This window comes from Pipistrellus hanaki (genome assembly GCF_964339955.1).
Source record: "Pipistrellus hanaki genome assembly, chromosome: 4".
NCBI lineage: Eukaryota > Metazoa > Chordata > Mammalia > Chiroptera > Vespertilionidae > Pipistrellus > Pipistrellus hanaki.
In genome coordinates this window covers 39,073,620-39,101,614 of record NC_140506.1, presented here as the reverse complement: position 1 = coordinate 39,101,614, position 27,995 = coordinate 39,073,620, and the positions used below count along the sequence as shown (strand labels likewise).

The window sequence follows — 27,995 nt, the reverse complement described above, 5'->3', positions numbered from 1 at the left end:
ACCATCAGAAGTAAACCACTTGCATCTGGAAGTTTACTGAAAATCCTGACATCACTGTGAGCTCTTAGGAGAGCTAAGTGTGTCTTTAACATCCCATCCATCCCATGAGGGTAGCTTTATTTTAGGAAAAGAATCTTAAGGCCCTGGTCTTCCTCTTCCTGTTACAGGCCCGAGGTTTTCTGTTCATGGTTACTCACATCATTGAAGTGCTTGCTGGTTTTCATAATGTAAGGTGTTCTTTCATTTTTATCCACCTTCATCCAGCCCTGCCCAAGAAACTCTCTGAAAGTTCAAAGCAAAATATAAAACCAATTAAGCTTTTAAAAATGGTCAATTATTGGTGTGCATAATTATTAATATGATATATATTAAACTTGACATTGCCCAACACCTGCTGCTGCTGACTCTCTCAAATGAATTTTAGCTCAACTCTAGCATTTCACAATGTCATGCAAAAAAGAAAGAGATTTTTCCAGTTTCCAGCTTTCTCTGGAACTTGTCCCTGTTAGGATCATTATAAAGGCTTCTCTAAAGCTGGAAAACAATGACCAACACAGAGGAATAAAGAGGTTAAATACTAACTCAGAAACCAAGACTGTTTTCCTTGGATTGGCTTGTTTTTAAAAAAAAAAAATGTAAGCCTTGGCAGAAGGTCCAAAAAAATCAATCACTACCAAAAATGTTAATCAAGACCAGCCTGTTCTCCTCCACTTTGCTCTGCTGTCTCCAGAAGAATATGATTCCATGGGCAGGGCATTCCTTTGTTCTCCCAGAAGCCCAGAACAGAACACCCTGAGGAGGGCTGAGTAAACAAACACGTTACAGCCCATTCATGTGGTGAAGGCAGTCACAGCTGGGAGCTCAGCCTGGTGGAAGGCCTGTCTTCCAAATAACATTCCTGCTCTTTCACTTCACCTTTGAGCAGGCCACCAGATCACAGTAAGCGACCATCAAGGTAGAACATACAGGAATTATTTTATACTAGAAGCCCGGTGCATGACATTCATGCACTAGGCAAGGGGGGGGGGGTCCCTCAGCCTGGCCCGCACCGTTTTATAGTCTGGCAGCCCTCGAGGGATGTCCAACTGATGGCTTAGGCCCGCTCCCACAGGAAGTGGATCTAAGCTGCAGTCAGACATCCTTAGCGCTGCTGCAGAGACAGGAGAGGCTCCCTCCACCAGCCGCTGTGCTCACCTGCCATCAACCAGGCTTGGGTCTGAGCAGTGCTCCCCCTATGGGAGAGCACTGTCCCCCAGGGGCAGCTCCTGCATTGAGTGTCTGCCCCTGATGATTAGTGTGCTTCATAGCAACCAGTCCTCGTGCCGTTCAGTCGATTTTCATATTACCCTTTTATTATATAGCATAATCATTACAAAGAATAACTAGAAATAAAATCACTCTGACATATTCTTAACCCAGAAATGCTGACTGAGAGTCTGGGCCAGGTTCTTTGTGGTGGTACTGTTGGCGGTACTGCTCCCATCCTGCAAGGCTGTTGGACAAAAGGTGTGCCAATTCCGTGGATGGAAATAACTGGTAGATGTTCACACCAGCACAAAGGGGCAGAGGTGAGAGGTGGGGAGGGTCCCAGAAAGAAACCACACCAAGGTTTGGGCTTCCCTCTTTCTCCTCCTCCACAGAGGTCATGCTCATCTCCTTCTGAATCCTCACTGCACTGGAGGGTTGTGAGGAGGTTGGGGAAGAAGCACTGTGGTTCCTAACTCATGTCCTCAGATAGTCATTGGGTAGGGCCAATGGGCCACATTTCAATTTTATTATTTTTTTTCTTCATGTTCATGGGTGGGTCTAGGAGTACTGGAAGAGGGATAGGGAAAGAAGATAAATGACATAAAAGTCTGCAGAGGCAGCCTCTGTCCCTGCCTCATGCCTTCCTAACAGAGCTGTGGATCTGACCCTCTAACCACCCCTCGCCGATCCACCCTGCCAGGCTTGACCTTCCATCCTCACAGATGTCCTCTTCTCTCTGTACGACATGTTCATATCTCTTGCCCAGCCCCTCCTTTACCTTCTATTTGGTTCTTTGTTCAGAGAGAACAGCTGCCAACAGTTGACATTTGTCCAAGCAAAGGCCTTGTTTATGGGCTACCAAATATGACAGCCAGGAGCGGGGGCTTAAAGAGACCCCCTCACTCTACACGAGAAATCAAAAGGCTGTGTGAGGAGACCATGGCGTCAAAGCTCAGCAATACTTGTTGACTTATGTAAGTGGGTAGCAAAATTTAGAGCATTTACGTTCTATGCTTGTTGTCATACATAGAGAAACACAGTGTGACCATCTTCAGAGTCCCCCCTAGTTCCATATCAACATTTCCAATATGAACCGGAACCAAAAGACATTCCGTGGGACCTTAGCACTTTAAGGTTAAGACACACTGCGGCACACACACATGTGCCTTGGGGATAATTCAGCGCTAGGGCGCTTTCCTGCCTGAGAGGGTCCGGGGCTGCCGGGGCGGCACTCACTCGTAGGGAATGCTTCTGAAAACGATGTGGTCCAGGAGGGTGATCTGCTCAGCCAGCTCCATGGCTGGCAAGGTCTCAAAGCACTCGGCCTTCGGACAGTCCGTCTGCAAGATATGGAGGAAGAGGGGCGTGAGACACACCCCAGTGGGGCTCCGGTGTGCTCCGTGCAGCTGCCGAAGCACAAAGTCCATCAAAGACTCTAGTGAAGAAGACCATTCCCATCCCGGACCAGTTCCTAAGCCCCACGCACATTCGGTTCCCCTCCCAGAGCCTCACGGAGGGAACACGTGGCCAGGCACACTGCTGGCCTTTGGGAGGTGGCCTGCGCAAGACCCTGGGGGAACTTACCAGTTGAATTATATCCTCTAATTTTAGGTGAATGTCATCTTGATCATCTTGTGAAAGAGCTCTAAAAAATAAAAACAAAAGTTCCCCCGTGAAAAGGAAGTAGGCATGGCAGGAAGGAAACAGCAAAGCATTACGGTGTTGCCTGGGTGAAGAGTCAGAGGGTTTAGGGCTGTGTGGCTGGGCTGCCAGCTGCAGGCGGCGGGGCCCTGAGCTGGAGACAGGAGGCTAAGGAAACAGATAAACACACATGTTAAAGGCACAGGGTTGTTCAGAGAGCTGACTTGTTACTTAGGAGGCTATAAGGAAAACACCACCATCAAAGTGAACCTGGGGATGGCTCGGGCCTCCTGCAAGACTCCATCCAGAGGGAGGGAGTGCCCCACCTGTGCTCCTCTGTCCCCTAAACCTGACCCCTTCCTGCCGAGGTGGAAAGCACAGAGCCACCCCCTCCCCATTCACGTGTAGCTCAGGGACTTCCTCCATGGCAAACATCTGAACCATGAGAGGCGGAAGCCAGCAGGTGAACTCGCCCCCCACTTCCCAGATGGACTTCCCTGAGATTTGGCGCCGTGTCTCCACACATGCCATTCAGCTCTCAATTAAATTCTTTTTTGATAAGTGATTTGAACAGATGAATAAATACAGACATTAATTATCACTGAAGTGGGTGCTGGTTTCACAGTGGGAGGGATACGTCCTGTCCCTCACAAGTTCAGTGTCCAGAATTATACTGATTATGTAACTTACCATCTGAGCCAAGCATTTTAAGTCTTCCAAATGAAGGCAGCGTCACATATTAAAAGTATTAAAATAGCCGAAACTGGTTTGGCTCAGTGGATAGAGTGTCGGACTGCGGGCTGGAAGGTCCTGGGTTTGATTCCAGTCAAGGGCATGTACCTTGGTTGCGGGCACATCCCCAGTGGTGTGCAAGAGGCAGCTGGTTGATGTCTCTCTCTCATCAACGTTTCTAACTCTCTATCCCTCTCAATTCCTCTCTGTGTAAAATCAATAAAAAATATATCTTTTTTTTTTTTAAGTATTAAAATATTTAAATAGTCTCAAAGCACGTAGCCTGCCCACGGGAGGAAACTGATTTCAAAAGAAACAATATTGTGAAATTCTGCTGTGTTTTGAATTGATTAAAGCAAAACTACCATCCTCCAAAATAAAATATCAACAGAGACGGGTTGTTCTATGCCCACTGCATGCCAGGTATGTGCTAAGCATTTGACATGCCCAACTATCCCATGTGTCATAAAGTAAGCATTATCATTTCCATTTTACTGATGAGGAAACAAAAGCTCAAATAAATTGACTAAGCGGGCCAGGGTTCTGTCCAATTGTGCTCTCCTGTTACTTGCATTTGTGTAATCAGGCTTACAGAGGCACCTCTTTAAGGTCCAGCACAGAGCTCCAATCTCTGCTCCATCTTCATGTACATCTTCTCTGGATCTTTGTCTACACATGGCCATCTTCTTATGCCATATTGGACTAGGGCAGTGGTCAGCAAACCCATTAGTCAACAGAGCCAAATATCAATGGTACAACGATTGAAATTTCTTTTGAGAGCCAATTTTTTAAACTTAAACTTCTTCTAATGCCATTTCTTCAAAATAGACTCACCCAGGGGCCATGGTATTTTGTGGAAGAGCCACACTCAAGGGGCCAAAGAGCTACATGGGGCTCGTGAGCCGCAGTTTGCCGACCACTAGACTAGGGGCCCACCTGACTCCAGTATGACCTCATTTTCACTAACCACATCTGCAATGGCCTTACTTCCAAATAAGTAAGACTTCAGTATATTTTGGGGGAGGAGGGATATAATTCAACCCATGACAACTCCTAGATCAGAGAAGGCTGGCTATGAGATCTTGAGCTAATGGGGCTAAGAATGCCTTGTGGGCCCATTGTTGAAATGTTACGGACCCAAATCTGTCATTGCCACATCACGGAGGGACTCTGAACAACCTGGTGGGCTGAGTGAAAATGGGCTCCACTCCACACATAAGCATTCTTGTCACAAAGAACCAGGAGAGCAGAGCTGGGGGTGGGGGCTGGGGGGTAGGGGGGAGGGATTCTTTCCAAAGGTTGCAAGTGAAGAGGGAGCTAGAAGTCGGAGCATGGGAGGAGCACCAGGCAGGGCAGACAGATGCTGTTGGCTTCCCACCTCCCAGCAGAGACAGACCACAGAGCCGTGCAGGAGGTGGAAACTGAAATGTCTGCACAAAGCCACCGATGTCTGGCCCCTGCAGAGAGCGTGGACTAGGAAAAAATCCACGATTAGTTCAAGAAGCTGTAAGACAGCTTGTTACCTGCTTGGTTCAAGCCTTTATGACATGGAAGAGTGGGTTCAGATTTATAGAACCTACATGATGTGGAAATCCCAGCCCGAGACATTGATAGTAAAATTGGTCTAGGACCAGTGAACCGAGGCGAGAAAATGCATGACTCCGCTGGGTGGCACATCCACAGCCAGCTGCAGGAGGCTTCTGCTGAAACGCTGCCACCTGCTCATACACACAAGCGAGGAAAGAAACCAGAGCCGATGCCTGCTGGGCTCGCAGGGGAGGATCCTCAAGCCTTCCCCCTTCACTTCGGTTCCACAGTAAACCGCTGTCTGCCCACACAAACAGGAACTGTCGCACTCCACACAACCTATGTGGCTCAGCCCGAAGTCTTCCCGACATAGCAAGAAAATGAAGATGATAGGTAACCCCCCCCCTTTGAGAGCAGAATCCCTGCTGCCCCCAGTGTCTAGTTGTATAGGATCTCATCTCCTGTGACACAGCACAAATCGACCAACGTAATTAATAGGCACCTGCAATTGCCTTTACCTCAGGATATTGGCTGCAGCTTTCCTTTCTTGGGGAAGAAGGTCTGGGTCTCGCAAAACTTCTTCTAGCAAATTTAGGACGTTCATCTTTAGTTCATTGTCGAGTTCAAAATCCTACAAAATAAAATGGATATTTTTACATTTCCGTTTTGAAGGGTTTCGCTCCGTGATACGTGATACCATCCCTCATGATAAATTCTCTGGAGCTATGTGTGGGAAACAAAATGTAGGGACCTTAGACTTTCCTTAGAGGTCCTGACTTCCTGGTTTGAGACGGGGGCTCTGTTGTTATTTCTAACAGGCTTTCCAGGGATGGAAATTCCTCAAAGAGATATGTGCTTCCCTTGCCTGGAGCACTGTGCCTTCTCTCCACATTCATCTTTCAAGTCTAGGGAGTGATGTCATTTTCCCCAGAAGCCTTCTTTAGTTGACCTAGAGGGTGAAGAGCTTTGCCCTGCCCAGCCACTGTGACTCAGTGGTTGAGCACTGGTCTATGAACCAGGAGTTCATGGTTTAATTCCCTGTCAGAGCACATGCCGGGTTGCGGCCTCATTCCCCAGTGTGGGGCGTGCAAGAAGCAGCCAATCAATGATTTTCTCTCTTCATTGATGTTTCCGTCTCTCTTCCTCTCCTTTCCTCTATGAAATTAATAAAAATATTTTTTAAAAAACTAATTGCAATCACTTTAATTAAGAAAAACATACTTTTGTTATATTTAGTAAATTAAGGGCAAAAAAGTTCATAATTTCAAAAAATGAAGACAGTGCCAAAGTCTAACCTAATTTAAATGGAATGTTTTTGCACCTCAGTTTGGTGAGAACCACATGATACATTTTTCTCGATATTTTACTTTCCCTGTTTGACCATCAGTACCATTTCTTCCGGAACAGGAGCTACCGGGGCCCAGGGCAGCACAGATGTTAACACCCCTTACCAATCATAGAACTTCAAATACGCTTTCCTACAATTTCACCTGTATTGTCCAGAAGATTGTTGGTTGTTGATTTTCCTTTTAAAACGTATGCAAGAAGAGAGTAATGCCTTAGCTGTTGTTTTTGTTCCACCCTTTCCCTCATTTTAACAGTTAATGATCTCACCTACTCCGATCTGTGTGCACTACCAAAGATTTCTCAGCCATCAAGAGTCTTTTTCTCAATGAATAGTTGATATTTACTAGTGAGATGATCAAATCCTTTTGTAGTAATGTTAGGTCCCTAATGATATAAATAATCTGATGATCATAAGTAGGTCAGTGTGAAGGACTTCAGGCCAGTGCTGGACCTTGTTGAAGGCTAATTAGTGGTTTAATCAACAAGCATCACGAAACACCTATGGCTGGGCTTTACAAAGGGACCCCTTCTGAGACCTTAGAAAGGTGAACTGTGTGAAAGGTCTTGTTTTGAAAAACAGAATATAATTTTATTATTTGACCTCTGGGAAGACTAGCCTGAGAGAGCCCTTTGAAAACTTGGTCACATCTGCCCAAACATTCTTTGGAGACTGACAAATGGTTACAGGTGAATATTCGCACTGCCGCCAATGTAGATAATGTAAGCAGATTATCTGACAATGGCTGAGTCTAAAATATAAAAGTTCTCACTCATAATTTCCCCTTACATTTGCACCACGTTCAAAGTGACTTCCTGCAAATGATTTCAGTTCTTTCTCAGCTGATCCAGGGACAGACAAGGCTGAGCCATGATTTGGTTTCAGCAGGGGCCACTGGGCTGAGAGGAGAGGTGTAAGGAGGGGGTGGTTCAGACCAGGAACATGAGTCTGCCTTCAGGCCCTGGTAGGAGTGCTTTCCACCTGCACTTCTCAAACTGTCATGTGGCCACAAATCACCGCAGATTCTGGCACAGCAGGTCTGGAATGGGGATTGAGATCCCATTTTTCTAAGGAGCCCCTGAGTGATGCGATCACCCTCGGAGTAGCAAGACTTTGCCTTAAAAAAAAAAAATCATGCAAAACACTCTTCCAAAACTGATTTTAAAAATATGAATCATTTGATGTACTACCTAGCAAGTAAAATTTCTTTTTTGAACCCATGCATGTAAATTGCAAAATTGGCCATTTAAAAGTCCCAGTCAAAAACATATTAACTACTACCCACTAAAATGAAGTCTGAAGCAGCTAAAAGTCACTTGCACTATTTAAATCAGAGATAGGTTATTCATAATAAATCTTCCTGACAGCCATTTTGTAATTATCTAGAATCTAATTTTTGGCTGTATTTCCGTAGGCCCTGAAGCAGGAAACGAGACTATTAGGAGGTAGAAAATGGCATGGGCAGCACTCAAGACGTTCACTAGATGGCGCTCTTGGGCCGTCTGACTATAGTATCTGGCATTGGGCATCGCCTTGGAATTGGACCTGGCAGCCGGTGCATAGGGAGCAGGGTCCTGTGTAGGAAAGCTGCCTGCTGAAACTCATCTCACACAGTTTCATGCTCCAGGTGAGTGAACCCTATGGCACCCCGAGGACCCGAGGCATTCACTGAAGTTATCACAGCAACAGCTTATTTAGGGTGGTTTTTGTTTTCCAACTCATGAAGCAGGGATAAGAAGACAGAAGATTAGAGAAAAACAAAACAAAACAACCCATCTTACTTTCAAAGGTGAAGAGACCAGAACATGTGAGACTTTGACATTTAAATCTCTAAAAAGGATACTAGACTCTAGCTCGTTTGTTCTATTATTCCTGAGCACCTCAATACATGAGGCTTTAGGGGAGAAGCGGAGAGGGAACAGAAGTCTGGGAGATGGGCAGAGGACAGAAATATTAACCCGTGAAACCCGGGGAGAGGGGCTTGCAGAGGAGCCATCCAAATGCAGGTTAGAGCTTGGTAGTGCCTGACTGGGGCACAGGAGAGAGGCTGGGCCTGGAAATGTAGGTCTGAACCCTGCCAGGAGGGGACAGCCCGAGCAAGTGTCCAGGACTAGAGAGTGGCACACAGCAAAGGCTTGGGAACACACCACCGATGGATGGTGCCATAATCCTCCTCAAGAGATACGTATTGTGAGGTGAGGGCATTTTACCAAGATCTTACTGAGGCTACTCAAACACTTGACTCCAAGATCAGAAAGCCAGTATTTCCTCCAGGTTAGGGAGCAACGCCTGGAGCAGTTATCATAACCAAGACAGTGAGAATTTGCCACATACTAAGTGGTACTTTAATAACTTCATTCTCTAATTCAACCCCCAGTCACAACATAGTTACCATCATTATTATTCCCATGTAATATACAAGGAAGTCAAGGCATAACGAATCTTAGTATCATAATCAAAGTCACACAGATAGCAGGTGGCAGACCCAGGACTCAAGTCCAGGCAGTGTTGGCTGAAACCTGAGGTCTTTAACTGCTACACCACACAGACTCTGCAGAAAAAGTGGGTATCAGTGAGTCAGTGCTGGTGGGGTTGGGCTTCAAGACATAACACAGTAGCTGATTACCATGCCAAGTCGGGAACTGTTTCCCACCTATACTAGCAGCTATTTGAGATAGAGATGTTGAGATTTGGGTCTATATTAACAAGATGAGATCACACAACAGGAAAAAAAATAATCTGTGAGTCAATAAATCAGATTCTCCAGCACTTTAAAATGAATCCCTGTTGATAGCTTAGACATCATGGAAATTACATTCATTCTTTCAGGAGAGCAGGGTGATCGTTAGTAATATACTGCGTATGGCCAAGGGAATTCTAGGACTCTGGGAAATCAGATTCAATAAACACAGTTTGAGGGTAAAGAGAATTATGAGAGTAATTTTCTCACTGTAATCAGTACAATGTATTTCCTAACAATGGCCAGGATTTTTTAAAGGAAAAGTGGAAATACTGCAGAGTGGAGTAAAACCACATAAATCATTTTAAAACGTGGAGCAAAGGGCTCATAAAAAAGGGCTTTAGGAGGCGTTAGGCTCAAACATAAGGGGTTTGACATAATGATTTTCAGAAAAATGAAAAGCACACTACCATTTTCTGTCTTGTTTGACTAGAGGGGATGAACATTTAATTTAAATTGTGGTGCAGAGAGAGGACCAAGGAACCATGGCTTCTTTGGCTGCTGTTTGCAGTGGTTCCAGGAGGAAAAAGTTGAAGTACTTCCTCATGGCTCCTGTCGGCTGCCCAAACCCAGGAACTCAGCAGTGCTATGGAGAAGTTGTTCACAGTATAACCAGGTAAGCAGCAACAAGGACCTGCCCGTTCCAATAGAAAATCTTTATAAGGAGCCTCTTAAAAAGTGTGTCTTGCCGAAACCGGTCTGGCTCAGTGGATAGAGCGTCAGCCTGCGGCAGTCAAGGGCATGTGCCTTGGTTGTGGGTACATCCTCAGTGGGGACTGTGCAGGAGGCAGCTGATCGATGTTTCTCTCTCATCGATGATTCCAACTCTCTATCCCTCTCTCTTTCTCTCTGTGAAAAATCAATAAAATATATATTTTTTAAAAAGTGTGTCTTGTGTGGAAAATGTGTAGATTATTAGAATGTACAGCTTTCTAATGTACAGCTTTTGTCCCAGTTTATTTCTCCATTTACTGGAGAGGCACATAACAGGTCTCTGTGGGAAGGAACGAAAAGAAATCACAAAAGCTATTAAGAGAGCACAAATAATGGGATTTATGCCAGTTACATACAAGGATCCTGCATACCTCAAAGACCCTAAAATTTGTAACATCAAATATCGAGAGTAAATTATGTGAAGTTATCATCAATAAACTTATTTTAAAATAAATAAATATATAAATAAATAAATTGTGGTGTATATGTAGGTTATACTAGTATCTGGGGCCATTTTATCAACTGGGAAACTGGACCGAGATGCCCAGTGATCATCCCAAGATCTATGCAAATGAACCCTGACAGCACTAGGGAGGCCCTCCATGGGATTCCTCATTTTCATAAACCGGAGGTAACAAGCCTCCTTACCAGAGTGGTTTTCAGCTCTTTTAAGGAGGTGAATCTATTCAGAACTTTAACATTGTAACCCCCTCCCAGGGGAGGCCTGCTGGCTACCAGCTGTCAAGGGAGACCCTGCTCTGCATCTGTGGGCCTTGCCCGCCCACCACCAACGCCAGCCTGCTGACCTTCTTGCCACCTCTGGGCAACCTGTATCCTGAATCAGGATTCCTCTGTGGAAAAGTGACAGGCCGGGTTTTCCAGCACTTCCCATCACCTAACTACAAAAATACTTCAAAAGCCTCTTTGTTCACCACAACAGAGAGAACAGCCTAATTGAAAGACACAGGGGAAGGCACTGAGTTTGGAATGAAACCCTAGGAAGCAATACCAGGTAATGCGAAACCTGCCCATAGCTGCTCAACACTTGCTCATAAAGTCCTAGAACCGTCCAAGAGGAACGGAACACATAGGAAGCGTGCACCTGACTGTCATGGAAGAGCCTCGGTACCAGGAAAAGGTAGTAAAACCCAGATATAAAGAACCCCCAGATTCGGTAAGCCACAGGTGTTCCTGGTGGGCCCTCCAATGTTTACGGGGCGAATGGACAGAAGTTCATGGGCAGGGGATTGGATTTTGAGACAAGTAGTAATAAGCGACCTAATTCTTCTTAAACTGGCAGTTTGGGCAATGATTTTAGCAGATGTGAAGTGGGAGGCTACTGGGAAAAGGCACAATGCAAACTGTGGAAGGTACGTTCGAACAAAAATAGCCCAGCAGAGGCAAATGGCAATGAACGACACCAACTCAGCAAGAAGGAAAAGCTGTGCAGCATATCATCCACCCGATCATTTTCTAACAGACGACTCTGCATTTGAATGAGTTGCTAAATTCCAGCCTCTAGACCTGAACAGCTGTGCTTGTAAGAATTTTAAATACTGCCCCACAGCCTTAAACTCAGATAGCTCCCACGCTTACATCTTCAAGCCTCTAAAGAGAATCCATCGTTTGTTTGTTTAAAAAAAAAAAAAAAAGCATTTATCAGGGGAAAAAAGAGAACCTCCCCCCTCACCCCCCCAGATGCTATGTTTCCCATTGGTTTCTAGATAGGCAGCTAATTGATATGGATCACAGCTTTCAAGACAATGACAAAGACTGAAGGGGAAAAGAAATGTTTGGAAAGGGTCTGCTTCTTGATTTAAAGAAAAAATGTATGTCCCCAAAATGATCCTTGAGTTTCACTCAAATAGAAGCCTCTGGAAAATGTTCTCCATGCCCTGTTCCAGTTGGGGAGAAAAGGTGGATGAAGACAGCTGGGAGGCAGACTGTACTCCATCCCTTCCCCGTGGAGAGGAGAGGCTCAGAGTCACAGGGCTGCCCTGGAAGTGGAGCCTCTGACCTGCATTCGGGGAGAAGCTCTGAGCAAAGCGCCCAGGAAGCACAGGTGGGCGGCACTGGGAGAAGAGTGGGCAGGAGAGGAACACCAAGGAAAGGCCACAGGGAGGGGGAACCTGGGGCCTGAACAGAGCAGCCAACTCCCCAGTGCTCTGCGGCTCTGTGGGGTCCCCAGATAGACCTCAAGTGATGGGTTGCTGGCCAGGGAGGGGCTTGAGGACTGCTCCCTGCCTGCCATGGTCCGCAGAAGTGCTTCCAAAGTCCCAGAGTGCTGAGGAGCGTGCAGAATGCAACTTGGGAAAAACAAGGGCTGCCCACAGCAATTCCATCGGAACCTCTTGCCGCAGAGATGGGAAACGACTGGTGTGCATGAAATCCCATGTGGGGCCTCCCAGTGTTTTCCACCAGCGAAATCCATCCACCAAGGGTCAAGAATCCCACTGGCTCTACAGAGAAAGCTACATGTCCGTTCATGGCAACTAACGGGAAAGGGAAATAAGTTCCATTTAATTCTGTTTCACACTGACTTCGATCCTGCTGCAATGTCTCGCAGATGAGCATGGTTACAGACAAGCACAGGAAGCTCAGGGGCTGTTTAAAGAATAGCAATAGAGATGTATAAAAGGAAAAACGGAGGCATGGAGTTCAGAAACTAGAAGCTTCTTACTTGGTTATTGGGCTGCACAGAAAAAAAAAAATAAGAGTAAGGAAATGAAAATCTATCTTCAGGATTAAAAAATAAACAAAAAGAAGATCCATATCTAGCCAATAGATTCTTACATTTTATTTTTTTTAGAGCATCTGACAGATAATTTATTTGTGCATGAGAACCCCATACAGATCATTCTGGCAGTTTTACAGAGGACAATAGCCAGCTAACACTAGAATTCAGATGGAATTGATGGTTCCAGATTTCTGTCTTCACCTGAGTCCTCACCAGGAGTGGAAGTGAAAGGTGATGCCCAAGGCAGTCTGTCTTGAGGGGAGAAGGAGAGGACAAAGGGAGATAAAATCAGGTGGGCAGAGTGTGAAAGTGAGCACCAGACGAGGCCCCTGAAATCAGGAGGAGCCAACAGGAACCTCGGTTGCTGGCCTAATTCAGTTAACAGAGCATTCCCTATTTCCCTTTGGCTGCTCTCATGGGATATCAGCTTTGTGAACAGACACTGGTTTGTTCTGGTGGACATGTGGGATTCCTTAGCCGCCCTGCAGAGGTCAGCGGGAAGCAGTGTGGACCACTAGAAGCAATGGGCATTGGCTGATTGAGACTAACCAAGGGTAGCCCGCCAATTATTTTTCTATGTGGCGATTTGGTAAATCATTTGCAAGGCAGAAGCAGTAGGCAACCAATGTGTCATTACAAAAATGAATATTTCATAGCTGTCAACATCTCACACTGGACCTATTTTCTCTCTTCTTATTCCTGGTAGCCCCTCAGCACCCACTCCCTGGCAGGGACAGGCCCTAGGAACCGCACTGCACTCTGAGGCCCTGGAGCAGTGGGCAGCCATCCTAACCCACCTGTCAGGTGGGGTATCCAGGTCTCCAGGACAGCAGGGTTTCCTGACCCTTCCCTTGGACACAGCATGAGTTTGGCTGCACCGGTTCCCTGGCCGGGGCCCCCGAAGGCCCAGCAGGAGCCTGCTCACAGCCCAGGTCCTCAGTGGCTGTTCGAGGGCGGGGGTGCTTCCCACACCCACCTTTATCAAAGAAAAATCATTTGTTAAGTGGCACAAAACAGACTCCTGAAGGAAAGTAACTCTGTGAAATTGCTACCTACACTTCCTGTATCATAAACAATGATGGAAACACCAAGCAGAAGCACTACTTCTCACCGGTCCCATTAAACTGCTCCGCAGTCCATCCTTCCCCACCCTGCATGTAGTTTTAGGCAGGCACCAAAGCCTTTCAGAGCCTGTTAGTTATAAGAACCATCTTGTTTCTTCAGTCAAAATGTCCAGTCTAATATAGTAATCAAAAGTCCAGTTTAGTCCAGACTTAGATGTTCCCCTCCTGTCCTAGCCTGGGCTGCTTCAAGACTGGAAGCTCACATGGAGACCCATTCTTCTCTCTCCATCATCTCCTCTCCACTCGCTTGCTATGGCTTCTGGTCCAGGCTGGGATCCAGGGGTTAAGGACGTAGCCCTGTATGTCCTTAACATGCTGGAGCAGGGGGAGCCGGCCCTGGCTCCTCTGAGGGTGGCAGATGGACAGTGACTAGCTCTTCCTCTTCGGGGGCACGTGGCGGGATTCTGAGAGCTCTCTCTATTGGAGACGTAAGGCCAGCTACGCTGACTCAGGAAATGTCCCGTCTCCTGTGGGTCACTTTCAACCTCCCCAGGCCCTGGGCTGCCAGTGGTCTACCCCACCTCTCCAGGCAGTCATCCTGGACAGCATCCAGGGCAGCCCAGACCAATTCCCCATGGACCCAGCTGTTTGACTGATGGAAGCATGGATGAATGCCACACCTTCCCAACCACCCACCTTTTTCCACTTCGCCCCAGCAAACACCTTTCACCTTCACAGAGGGGAGGGGGCCGTTTCCTGGAAGCTTCTCTCACCTGGCTGAAGTGAGAAGGAAGAGCTCCTCTTCTTCCCCCAGGAGGTAGAGGACTTACACTGACAGCTTTCTCTGGAATCACCCACTCATTGGGCTCTCCTGCCTCACCCACAGGCAAGTGATCACAACTGCTCCCAGGGTCAGTTTCACGGGCCCTTCGTTTATCTTGGTTAGCGGCCTAGCAACTCTCTTAAAGATGTGCAGGCATTTGGTCCTCTGCCTCCAAGTCTGAGATGATCAGAAGCAGATTTACTAGCCTGCCACCTAGTAATTACACTAAGCCAGAGACTCTCAAACCATATGCAGCTCTTTGGCCCCTTGAGTGTGGCTCTTCCACAAAATACCACGTGCGGGCGTGCGCATACAGTGCGATTGAAATTTTGTGGCCCATGCGCAGAAGCCAGTTTTTGGCTCTCAAAAGAAATTTCTATCATTGTACTGTTGATATCGGGCTCTGTTGACTAATGAGTTTGCTGACCACTGCACTAAGTGCAACATCTGCTAGTGGGCATCTTTTCCAATGGCTGGGAGCTCCATGAGGTCAGAGGTTGCTGGCACCCTGCTCATGTTTATATCCACCCCAGTGTTTGGGCACACTCCGGAGCTCAATCTTTATTAGTTACTGAATGAAGGAGATGGGCACACAGAAAAGGGAGCAGCAGACTTCCCTCCATACACTCCATTGGGAAGGAAATTTTTATGTAAGTAGGTAATTTTTGTCTTATCTCATGCTTTAAAAATATTCCCCTTCAGTCCACAATTAAGAAAATAAGTGATTGTTTCATTTGCAGGCACTTGTCATTCAGAGGGTACCAAGTCGGGTGAAGTGAGTGGTAACCTGTGGACACAGCTGCAGGCCCCTCTATCAGTGCCATCCGTGGCCTGTAAAATTCCTCAATTAAGTGGACAGAGTATCTTTTCAGAATTTTTTGGCCAATAAGACAAGTCAGGAAAACCAAAATTGCTGAAGATCATACATACAAGGCCTTGGACAGAGTCTGGAGCACAGATCTGAACTGCCTGTAGCCAGCCTCAAAGCCTTCCCCCACCTACCAGAAGCCAAGATCAACAGCAATTAATATAAATGCAAGAAGTCCAGTCAGAAGGCTGAATGGGATTTTTGATATTCAGAAGGCTGTCTTTCTGCATTGTTATTACCTGCTGCTGACTCAATAGCCGAAGGCAACCCCCCAAGTCTGGTGATCTCTTTACTGTTTACTAAACATCACCTTTTAAAAAAAAATATATTTTATTGATTTTTTACAGAGAGGAAGGGAGAGGGATAGAAAGCTAGAAATACCGATGAGAGAGAAATATCGACCAGCTGCCTCCTGCACACCCACCACTGGGGATGTGCCCGCAATCAATGTACATGCCTATGACCAGAATCGAACCCAGGACCCCTCAGTCCGCAGGCCGACGCTCTCTCCACTGAGCCAAACCAGTTTCGGCTAAACAACACCTTTGATATGTCGGTTTGCATTCCAAAGAGGCAATTGATTATTCTAGTAAATAAAAGGCAGATGGGAAGGGAAACTCAGTGGAACCTGGTCCCTTGTACCAAGCTCACAACTGGCTTCCCCCATAATTTCCAAATTTATATTTCTTGTCTTGTGTATTAATTTGCGCATCAGCCCTTTCTCCAGGTCTTTGAGTCCAGGCCAGACTGGCAGTGGCCTCACACCCTCCTCTCTGTGCACAGAAGACAAAGCAGCCATAGGAGCATCAGCTCTGGAGCCTGCAGACACCTTGGCATCTGGAATCATGCAAATGACATACAAAGGTTCCCAGCCAGGGACTCTCGTGAAGTGTGTGAACTATACAAACATGTCCTTAAGTTGGATTCTCCACACACGCAGCCCTGATTTGGGTCTCTGCTGAGTTGGGTACTTGAAAGGCTAGAGAATGACCTGCCCGAGAGGATGAACAACGGCAGCCTTCATATGCAAACTCAACTTGACCATTATATCCATGTGCCCAACATTGCAGAACCCCATGAAGGGAGACACAGATGAATGGGACAAGCCCCGTCTGCAAGGAGCTATGGACTGGTTGTCGGGAAATGAAATGTGGAAGCTGGAAGGATTTAGTCACACATATTTATATTGTACTTTATGCCTTTCATGTCTTTCAATTCAACATAGCCTTTAACTCTCACCACATACTTGGAGGAGGTAGGAGGGTAGTGGTTGTTCCTCTTTTCAGAAGATGAAATTAACACTCAGAGAGGCCAAGTGACCAACTCAGGGCACCAGAGAAGACAGTGGTAGGGTTGGGAGAAAGACACAGGTGCCCTGACCCTGGGCTGCTATTGTTGCTAACCCATAGACAGGCATATGGGAGGAACCCTTGACTTGATGGACCCTAAGCAAGATGACCACTCTGATGCTCAAAGAAAGAATAACAACTCAGCTTTATCCAAGTTACTAAAAAAAAAAAAAAAAAAAAAAAAGAAAAGGCAATGGTTGGGCGTAGGCATATGAAATACTTTCAACAATAAAGATTTTGATGTCTAAGACTTAAAAAGTTGATTTAAAAAACTCTTAAAAATAATTCATGAGGCCACTGAATTACCTGTGCGTGCTTTGAGACCCAGTGACGGAGGACATTCAGTACTCGATTGGTGGCTGTTCTACGGATAATAAACTCTTTGTCACATATTCTGTCGGTGTTGTTAAATCCTTAATAAGGAAAGAAACACACACATGTTCTAGTTAAAGCCAGTCCCCCAGGAACGTGGGAAAAAGTCATTTATTTTAGAACATTAGTTAATGAAACTCACATTTTGATAGTGAAATGACACATTGTAGCAGTGAGATGCAAGTGGCTTCTGACTGCTGTAAACTCTGCTTACTTACCTGTATACCCTCAGAAATGAGTCCACCAGAATTACAGGTGCAATTAAATGAATAATGTTCATGTTTATTAAAGGTCACTGATTAAAGCTAAAGCTGGTCAAATGACACTTCCATTCTGCCTGCCTCACTCTATAATATAAAGCTGAGAAGTTTTAACAAGTATTTGGGTCAGCATTAATTTACTCTTTTGCCCCAAAGTGATTATATAACTAATAGCATTTTCAATACTTGTAGATGGATGAGCCCTTATCTTGGCTACAACATGCAAACACTTCATTATGCATGGATATTTTGAGGAGCAGCATTGTGTAGTGGTTAAGAACATGAACTCCACAGTCTGGATTAAAACTGTTCTTCTATCATGCAAATTACATCACCTCTCTGGTGACCAATTTCCTCATGTCCTGCGTGAGATAATAAGTGTACCTACTTCACGGAGTTATTATGGATATTAAGTTATTTAATATATGTTAAGCGTATTGGTTCAGTGTCTTGAATCCTCTCTGTGTTGGCCTGTGTCTCCATCTTAGTGACTTTTTCACTATCAAGAAACTAGTTTAATATATTTTTTATTTTTTAAAAAAGATTCTGCCTTCCAATCATAATTAACCATAATTAATTAGTTATACATTTCCTTTAAAAATTAATTCAAGCTTTACATAACTTTACTGGAAAACTTCTTGAAAGTTGTCTAAATTACTCATTTCATTTCCTCATGTCCCAAGCTTCTCATCACCTCTCATCACCATAACAGTTGCCATTAAATTCACTAATAACCTCCATGTCCCCTGTAGCCAAGGTATCTCTATCATGTCTCAACAGAAACCTCATTCTATGATCACCTGTAAGAAAATATTTATATCCAAGATCTCTTTTTTAAGCTCCAAATCCATATATCCAACTTCCTCTTGATATTTTCCTCTTAGATGTTTCAAACTCATGGCCTTTCTGCAGAACCTTGTTCTCTTCATATTTCCTATCTCAATAAAGGAACACCACCAACCATCCAGTTAGATAAGCACCTCTACATGAGAAGTTAAAATATAATAGAAAGTGGCCCAGGCTGATGATAGCCACAGGGCTCCTGACAAAAGCACACACAAAACCTCTCTGAAGGGACATCCACTCAACCTGAGCCTATACTGGAAAGCCCCTGAAGAAAAACTCACAATCAAAATTATAAAACACACAAACCCTCCACCATGAACAAGGATCAGTAGACACAGGGATCAAGAACTCCCCACTCCTCCCATCACTACTACCAAGAATTTCAGGTACTAGAACTATGAGAACCAAAATTAAAATGTTTACAAAGACTAAAGGTGTAAAATGGAAATTGAAAACATGAGGAAAGAATAATAAGTATTTTAAAAGTCAGATTTTATAAGAACCACATAAAGCTTCTTCAAATTAATAAAATTATGCTTTCAACTATTATTGAAAAACAGAAAGGATGCCATTTAAAATCCAACAGGAAGATAACATAGGTTAGACTCAGCTGAATAAAGAGCAAACTAGAAAAAGATCTGAAAATTAGATCTGAGAAAATTACCCAAATGTAGTACAAAGAGCTAAGGGGATGGAAACAGGGAAAAAAAAAAAAAAAAAAAAAAGGTTAAAAGACACGGAGGTAAGAGAATTTTCAACATGTGTCTAGAAATGTGTCAGAAGAAGAGAGAAAAAAAGTTAGAAAGAGGCACTGTTGGAAAAGGGTTCTTCAGATTTGATGAAAGACATGAATCTGCAGGCTTAGGAATCACAATGAATCCCAAGCCAGATAAATACATGGAAACCACACCTTGACAAATTGTGATATGGTAGAACTCCAAGAAAAGATATCTTTGAAGCAATTGGTAAGAATATATATGTTATCTATAAAGGACAGGCAGAAAAAGAGGATGGAAAATGGGGAAGTTATATTAATCAAATTAGAGCACAGGCTTCAACTGGAGTGAGAGCTGGGAAATAATGAGTCAGCATTTTTGGGGAGGATATCAAATGCTCTTAAAATACTAAAAAAGTGGGATAAGACAGCTCCCCACCCACATGTATAACTAAAGATGGCTAGTCAGTGAGACAAGAACAGAAAGGATGAAAAGTGAAGATGAGAAAGGGACTGAAAGATGGAAATCAAAGTGAAATGGTAAGAGAGAAAAGCAATTTTAAGAGAGCTGCTATTTATTTAAAATATTTTAGTGGGGGGCGGGTGAATGCTCCTACCATTGATCCCCTGTGTCTGTTTCAGGGGTGGGTGAAGAGGGGAGTTTACTTTGAAAGACAGGCAAGGAAGGCAAGGAACTTTCTTCTGCTCTCCAAATTATTTAGTGTAACACATAAAAAGACCACTTAAGAGGTTTTTCTTTACAAAGTTTCCTATGTTTTCATAAATTCAAATCCCAACCTCCATTACCATTTAGGTTAGGATTTTCTTGGATTTTCTAGGCTTACTTAGATATTCTTCATAACTACTTCTAATTACCATGTTTTGAACTTTTTAATGTAGAACATAGGTTGGTAAGTTCTTGAACATCTGTTTGCTTTCCAGAGTTTATCACCTTCTGCCACTCTCAGGGTTCAAAAATTCTCTTGGAAATTGACCAGACACTAACTTAAGCGACCTTCCTCAATGCCCACTCAGCCAGAGTAGGAGGGTCAGCCAAAGGTAGGACCAGCCTTCCAAGTACAGTGGGAACACCAAGAACCAGGAAAGGGAAACTCCAAAGACACACCTTCTACTTTCCCCTGCAGAGGGGACCCAGCACTGATATGATTCCAGGATGAACAAGAAGTAAAATTCAGGGCAAATTATTTAACCTCTCTGTGGCTCAGTTTTCTCACTCATAAAATGAAGAGAATGTTGTTGCCACGTGAAGTTGTAAATAAGAAATAGATTTATTATTTAAAAAATATAAAGTTCTCACCTATAGCTTCATCTATTCATTCCCTTAACCCAATGGCCTTCACAATATACTTTTGACAGAATGCTAGTCATAAGGACAGCATGCTAGTCATAAGGATAGTCAAGCTCTTCATTTTCTTTCTGAAAGACCCCTTTTACTGTTTGAGCAACAGATCTTAGGCAGAAATACTCTCTCAGTTCTATTGTAAACCACCTACAATTTAACCAGATGCACAAGCCACCTATCTGGGGGGCATAACTTAGGAAAATCCTGATAGATGTTTTATAAAAGGGGCTACTGCTTACTCAGGAGTTGAAATTGCCTCATGGGCTTAGCTGACACGTGTGGTCTCGCTGTAACAGAGCGTATAGATCCACCCTCCTGACCAGACAAGACTATCTCCCCATTTTTCAGTCTTGAAAGCTATAGGATCAGAGCCATAATTTTCCACCAACTGGCCAGATTTCCTCCTTACTGCTAGCACCCATCTAAACGGGGCTGCTTGGGTAATTATTCCTAATTTGAACGTGAACTACCCAGCTAATCAGTGGCAATTTCCAAGCAGAGGCCATTCTGTCCTAGAATCACAGATTCACCCCCAAGGAGTGTTGTGACGTTCCTGGAACAGCAAATAGCAAATCTTTGTGGGGCTTTGAACATCTTTCATTTGCCAAGTGTGACAGCACAACCAAACTCGACATGTACCAGGAGAGTTTATTTTACTTATATCACACATTGAGCATACTGTCACCCCAAGATTCCTGTCTATCAAATTTTTTGTTTTGTTTTATTATTGTCTAAAGTTTTACCTATGTCTTCTTTTTTCCCTGCTTGACATTCCCTCTCTCCCCATCAGCCATTCCCATCCCAGGCAAGCCCCACCACTACAGTATCTATAGTGTCTATCTAATTTATGAATATTACTTTTTAGTTGTAGGCATTGGCTGGTAAAACTGGCCAATTTGGGCAACAAAAGTCATCTGGGAAAGTGGTAAGGACCAAATCACCATACATATGAATTTAAGAATGAGATTCAACTTCATGGTCCTTTCCCCAGACGCCGTCTGAGTCATTCTACCCCTTAAAGCAACTGGCAGATGTGCCACCTCTCGCACTAAACTATACTCCTTAGAGAAGAGATTTTACTAATATTTCAAGCACCTTTGTAGGCTCTTGAGCTTTGCACATAGACACTCAGCCAATATTTTTCTTATAAAAATATTGCATCGCTCCAGGAGAAATGATTCTGAAGTGTCTGCAAATGCTACATAACTGAGTTAAGGTCATCCTTTCACCCTACTACCATGAAGACTATGAATATGAAATCTGTCACAAGCAGAACTTAGGACAAAGTCATGGGGATTGGGAGCAAGGACGCTGAAAAACAGAGAAAAGCAAGGAAATTTTCATTTTGTTCTTCAACTGATATTGCATAGTGGCCCTGAAGACACTAATGAGCAATGAACAAATGCTACACTGTTTTATGCCTCTTAAAAAAAACCTTTTTTTTTTTTTTTTTTTTTTTAATAAGTGTGTCCTTATCCTTCAGTGTTTAGGTTCTCCTTCTTACGCAGGTCAACCTGAGATTTTTTCTTTCTACCTGTAATTAACTGTAACAGAATGAAAAATTTAATGTATCTTTCTAGACTGAGGAAAAGTAGCTCAGCAGGTCCATCATTCTCTGTGATGAAGAATGGCAAAATCAATGTCTTTCCTTCTCTTTCATTTTTTAAGGAAATCAATAACTGTCGGCTGAATTGTTCTTAAGGATTTTTAAAAGTGTGTGCTACTTAGATTCCTTAAAAACAAACAAACAAAAAACAAAACAAAACAGGTGGTTAGGAAGACTTTATCCAAGGCCATCACAGGGACCCCTGCGTGGGATTTTACAGTGGGCGGAGGAGAAGGGCTCAAGGTTGAATACAATGTTGAATACCTGGGAACTTACAGCTCGGGAGGTGGTGTTGTCAGTGATGGAAAATCATTGAGGAAACAGCAGGGGTGGGAAGTTCTGACTAATCCAACCTGCCAGGGTTCTTGCTGAGGACAGTCAGGTGGTCAGACATGGGAGGAAGAAGAACCTGATCAGATATTGGAGAGTGGAGAGATTAAACTAACTCAGCAGGGTTCTTACTTAAACTGGATTTTGCAAGGAAATGTACAGACAGGCCTAGGAAAAGATTCAAAAACTTGACTAAAGATTGGTCAAGCGAAGATCACTGTCACGACCAAGTGAAGATAAATTCAAAGAGATGAACAGAAGTCCGGCCTGGCAGAGGTGGCACCAGCCGCACAAAGTGGATTAGAGGAAGGGCGGGCAGGTACTGGGCTGGGGGCAGGATGGACAGAGGTATTAACACAGCATGACCCCTCAGAAGAGCCTATACTTGTCTTAGAACTGAATGTTTCTGCTTCATATACATCCATTTCTAGGCTGGACTCAGAGAAATCAGGTGTCTCTAAAGCGATCAGAGCTAGGTATGGGCCATGGGGGAATAAGTCACATATTTCCAATCTGCTGCATTTACCAACCATGTCAGAAGCACTACAATGAGTAGAGTTCAGATAATTTGGTTGTAACTGACTTCTCATGGGCAGCATGGATGTCTTAGTGGGCACGTCTCTAGAGTCCTTTCTACAGAGAGTCTGTTGTAGGGGCCAAATCTCCATCATTGGGGTTCACATTTGGAAGCAGGGAGAACAGTAGCATAGAAATAAATTCCATAGTAGACTGAGAAAAGTGATGTGAGAAAAAACACAGAGCATGAGAAGTGGGTTGGGAGGTGGGAGGAGTTGTGACTTTAAATCCCGTGTCTGACCGAAGATTTGTAGTAGAGGCAGATCTTGGGGCAGACGCTTCTAGCGAGATGGACTGCAAGGCAAAGACCACAGGAAGGAAACCTGGCACCAGCCATTGCTGGCATTTCTTTCTACGGCCACATCCGTTTGAAAAAACAGCCAGCAAGTATAAGCCTTAGCTGAGTGGCCATGTGCCCAACAACAATCTGGGAACCCATTTCATCAGGCCAGATGTGGGCTCCTAAGAAGACGGTAAGGCAGGTCCAAGAGGAATAGCTGTGGGAACATGGGGTAGTCAAATGGGGGTGCCTTGCCTGCAAATTTGTCATGATATTCGTCTGACATGATTGTCCCATTTGTTCACTTGTGCAGAATGTCAGTGCTCCGGGACCAAGCACAGGGAAAGGCGACTACTCGCTCAGTCTTGGACAAAAGGGAGTCGGAGCCCTAAATACACAAAGGTTCTCAATAAGTTTTATTTTTAAGGATGATGAAGAATATGCAAGTCCTGGCCGGGGCCCCTTGCTGAGCACAGGGACAATACCCCGTTTCTGCAGCTGCCATTTCCCATGGGGTCTGAGCTCCCACAGGGCCTGTGCATTCTGCTAAGGATTTCCTACTTCATCCCAGGGGAGCTGGGAAAGCAAGTTCTAAACTGGAGAATTAACACGTCACCCTTCTAGTAAGCCACCAGCGTTTCTGTATCAGGGCTTCTCAGTCGGGACTCCATGGACACCTCCTGAAGTTCTCAGGGTCTGAGAGCCCCTTCCAGCAGTTTGTGGAGTAAGAAAAGCAGCCATGGGTTCTGGGCCCAGAGAGCTGAGGGCCCCATTTCTCAGGGGCGATGACAGGCTGTAGGTATTATTTCATGGAATTAGCACACAGTAGAGGCAGGCAGACTCACTCCATCCCACAGGTGAGGATGGGAATTTCAAGGGTCAAGTACTTTGCTCAGGGTGCTAAGCAAGTGGGTGGGAGTCAAGCCTCAGGGGCTACAGGTTCCAAAGCACATGTAAGCCAGGCCCACGATCTGTCTGTCCTTCCGATGCAAATACAGTGCAGCTGCATCTACCAGGCCAACCACTCAGCTCACAGCTCAGCACGATGCCCTGCCCACAGGGTGTTCTCAGATCTCTGCTTAGATTCTTTTTTAAAAAAATATATTTTATTGATTTTTTTACAGAGAGGAAGGGAGAAGGACAGAGAGTTAGAAACATTAATGTGAGAGAAACATCTATCAGCTGCCTCCTGCACACCCCCCACTGGGAATATGCCCGCAACCAAGGTACATGCCCTTGACCGGAATCGAACCTGGGACCCTTCAGTCTGCAGGCTGATGCTCTATCCACTGAGCCAAACCGGTTTCGGCTGCTTAGATTCTTAAAGGAATGATTTTATAATGAGTTTAAAATAAAACTTATTGAGAACCTTTGTGTATTGCTTCTTTTAATTCTCCCGAGTCTATAAAACATAGTTCTCGCTTTTATAGATGAGAAAACAGGCTCAGAGGAGTTCGACGGTCATCTAAGGCCACAGAAAGCTAAAACAGAGCCAGGATTTATGTCCAGATTACTCAGTTCTAAAACCCGGGCTTTTCCACTGAAGCACACGGCCCAAGAGGCTGTTTGCAGGGAGTGCAAGTGCCGCTGCTTACTGCTGAGTGATTTTTCAGCCCTGGCATCGCTGCTGTCATCGGGTCTCAGGCTGCTGTAGAAATATAACAGGGACAAACCGCCAGTGTGAAGGGCAACGGCGGCTTCTGCCAACGCAGAGGGCTGTTTGAATACTGGATGAGAAGTACAGAGTAAGCAAGTTCCAATGGCCTTTCATGAAAATCGCTGAGTCAAGAAGAAAAGAAAGGCTGGAAACTTAAAGGTGACAAAGGAGGCAACCAGACCAGTTTGAAAACACCAATCTATTTAAAAAGCTAAATATCTACTACTCCTGGTCAGAGTTTCTTGAGAGCAAAACCAGTCTTATCTAAAGAGGTCTTGGAAAATAAAGAATGTTCTAGGGATGGTTAACATGAAGAACACCCCCTCCAAAAAAGGACAAACCTTAAATTTCCTGATAGTTTTCTGCTCAACTTCATAACCAACTGTCCAAAAAGGAAGGAAGATTTCCTGTGCATTAGTTTGAATTCCCTGATGGCAACTCCATTACCTCTTCTGGGTAAGATGCTCTCAGCCGGATACGTATGGAACAATATTCGTATCCTTGCCATTAGGTAAGTTTCCCCCACAAACCAAAATTATAATAATCTTAAATCCTGCTCTATATCTTCCTACAGAATCCTCCACACATCTGGAAATGCTTTCCCGTGGGGGTGGGAGATAAATGGTAGCTTCCTGTGCAGGAAGGTGTGTATAACGTTGTGAATGAGTATGCACCTGTGCATTCAGGTGCTGGGGTGGGGTAGGAGGTGAGGGGAGCAGGGTGTGGCTATAACACTATTTGAGATATTCTGAAGAAACTAAAACAGATGGTTTTAGAGATGTTGGGAAGAAGGTATGAAAATAGCCATTTTCTCCCTCTCAATTGTTAATGTAAGAATTTCTACAAAGTGTTTTTAATGCATGAAAATGGCAGATTTTACCATTACAAATAAAATGTATTTTGGGAGGGAGAGTAGAAACCACAAAACACAAAATTTTAGTAGGCGCAACATATTTATCGAGCGTCTTTGTGCCAGTAATTCTTGTAGGACCCAGGATACAGCTATAGACAAGGAAAGCTAATTAGCTGCTCCCAGGAACTGGCCTTCTATTGGAGGAGTCAAATGAAGATATAATGTAGTGTTATCCATATCTCTGTACAGGTACATCAGGAAAATTCAGATACTGAAAATAGCTCTGTAGAGGGTACCTAGGCTAATGTGAGAGAGAGCAGTCACTAGGCTGGGTTGAGGAAGGCCTTTCTAAGCAGGAGACACATGAGTCGGGACTAGAACATCGAAAAGACAGGGGTTATCTGGAGACCTGGAGGAAGAATGTTTCAGGAGAACAGTGAACGAGAACAGCTCAGCCTGAGTGAGGGCAGAACGCAGCCCAGTGTGGCTGGAGTCCAGCGAATATGGGGACAGAAGTTACGCAGCGAGCAAGATCACTAAGACCTTCCAGGCCAAGTTAAAGAGCTGGGTTATTTTTCTTTCTCTCTTTTTCCCCTGCATCACTGGTTTGTGTAGAAGGAACAGCCACAGGGAGGTGATGCATAGGACAAGGGGCGGGAGAAGGGAACACCGCTCTGTGCCCACTGGAGGCTCACCACTCTCCCCGAACCTTCACGTGTTTACCAACCCGCCCTAAAAACTGGGTTTTGTTGTCTCGTATTAGGAAGCCATCGAAGGGTTTGTGCCGGGGAACCACTGAGTCTGATTTACATTTGGAAAGGTTCCTCTGGCTGCCTTGTGTAGCATGGACTGGATGGGGCAAAAGCAGACCAGGTAGGAGGCAGTAACCCGGCTGATCCAAGCAGGCAGGTTGTGGCAGGAGTGCTGAAAACTGTTCGAAACAGACGGGCTAAGGCTTACCGATGGATCAGATGTAGAGGTCTGTGCTAAAGGGAACAGTGTCCCTCAACATCCACGTCTACTCAGAACCTGTCAGCATTACTTTATTTGGATATTAGGGTCTTTGCAAATGTTGCAAATGTCAAACTGGATCAGGGTAGACCCTAAGTCCAATGATTTGTTATAAGAAGTATAGTTATAAGAGGGGAATTTGGACACAGATACACTCGGAGGGAAGAGGCCTGTGATGACCGAGGCAGAGACTAGAGATCTGCAGACATAAAGTAAGTTCAGGCAGTCCAACTCTGGAAGTTTCTATTCAGAGAAGGGCTCTGCTCTGTCTGAATAGCAGGTCAGTCTGGTCCTACCCAGGTTCAGTTACTGTGTTTGTTGCCCCTCCTCCGTGTCTTTGATCACACCATCAGAACGGGTCAGGCTGACTTCTGCTTTTCCTCTGTGGGCCAGAGGCAGCCACAGAGAGGTAGAGGGTCAAAACACAGGCATTCGTGCCTGCAGCTGCTCTGCAGCCTTTCATTTTAAATTCTGTGTCTGCTTTGAAACGTACAGCAAGTGCAGGGAGGAGACTATCCCCGCCTCTGGTTGTGTACTGAAGGGTTCAGTTTAAAGACCCTGTGGGATTACAGACTGACTCAGAGCAGCTCGTTGCAGAATTCTACTCCAGGGAATTAGTTTAAAGATGCTGAGTAATCAATGGTTCACCCCCAGTCCCTTATGCCAACCGCTTTGGGGCCATCCCCTTACCCTCCAAGGGCAATGTCCAATGACTCACAGTGCTGGTAACAGCACAGTATGGCAACACTCTAAGTGCATGCTGCTGGATCACCCCATTCCTTCCCTCTCAGCACACTGGCCACCCCAACTGTGCTTTGAAGGTTGCAGTCACCTCATGAGGGTGATCAAGAGACACTGACTCCCCTTTCCTTCTAATTCTCTGTAATTCCATCCTCCCTCTTTCCTTCAACTCTGGAAAGAGCAGCAAGATGTGATAGAAGAAATAATGGACTTGGGATTGTTTAATGGGCTTATCTCACTTAATGACCTTGGAAAAGTCCCTTCATTTCTCAGGGTCTCAGTTTCTTCTTTGGTAACAAGAGGTGCTTATCTAGATGCTTCGAAAGTCCCTTTCTCAGTGTCTCCTTGGACAAAACTCAGGTCCTCACAATGCATCCTATTCCGTCACTTCCCTGGCATCATCAATCACCTGCCCTCCCCTCCCCCGGACTTTCCTCAGTCTCCCTGGATCCCTCCCCTCTGCTGCCAAAGCCTTTTCTCAACACTGCCACTCTCTCACATGTGACAACGGAGGCATGTCTTTCTCGCTTATCATACTCTAGGAAACCTTAGAGTATTTGTAGGCAGGCAGGAGCTCTCAGCAGGAGGAATGAAGTG

The 27,995-nt window shown here is 44.9% G+C and overlaps 1 protein-coding gene across 2 annotated transcripts in view; it reads right to left on the bottom strand.

Moving 5' to 3' along the window:
* The window catches only part of RASGRF2 (Ras protein specific guanine nucleotide releasing factor 2), a 174,670-nt gene that overhangs the window by 14,114 nt on the left and 132,561 nt on the right, over positions 1-27,995 (bottom strand). For both annotated transcript variants that reach the window (XM_084881300.1, XM_084881301.1), the window contains exons 18-22: positions 17,095-17,201; positions 5,667-5,779; positions 2,833-2,893; positions 2,485-2,588; positions 198-282 (exon numbers count right to left, since the gene is read on the bottom strand). In XM_084881300.1, coding sequence (XP_084737426.1) covers positions 198-282; positions 2,485-2,588; positions 2,833-2,893; positions 5,667-5,779; positions 17,095-17,201 — 470 coding nt within the window. The remainder of the gene's footprint in view (positions 1-197; positions 283-2,484; positions 2,589-2,832; positions 2,894-5,666; positions 5,780-17,094; positions 17,202-27,995) is intronic.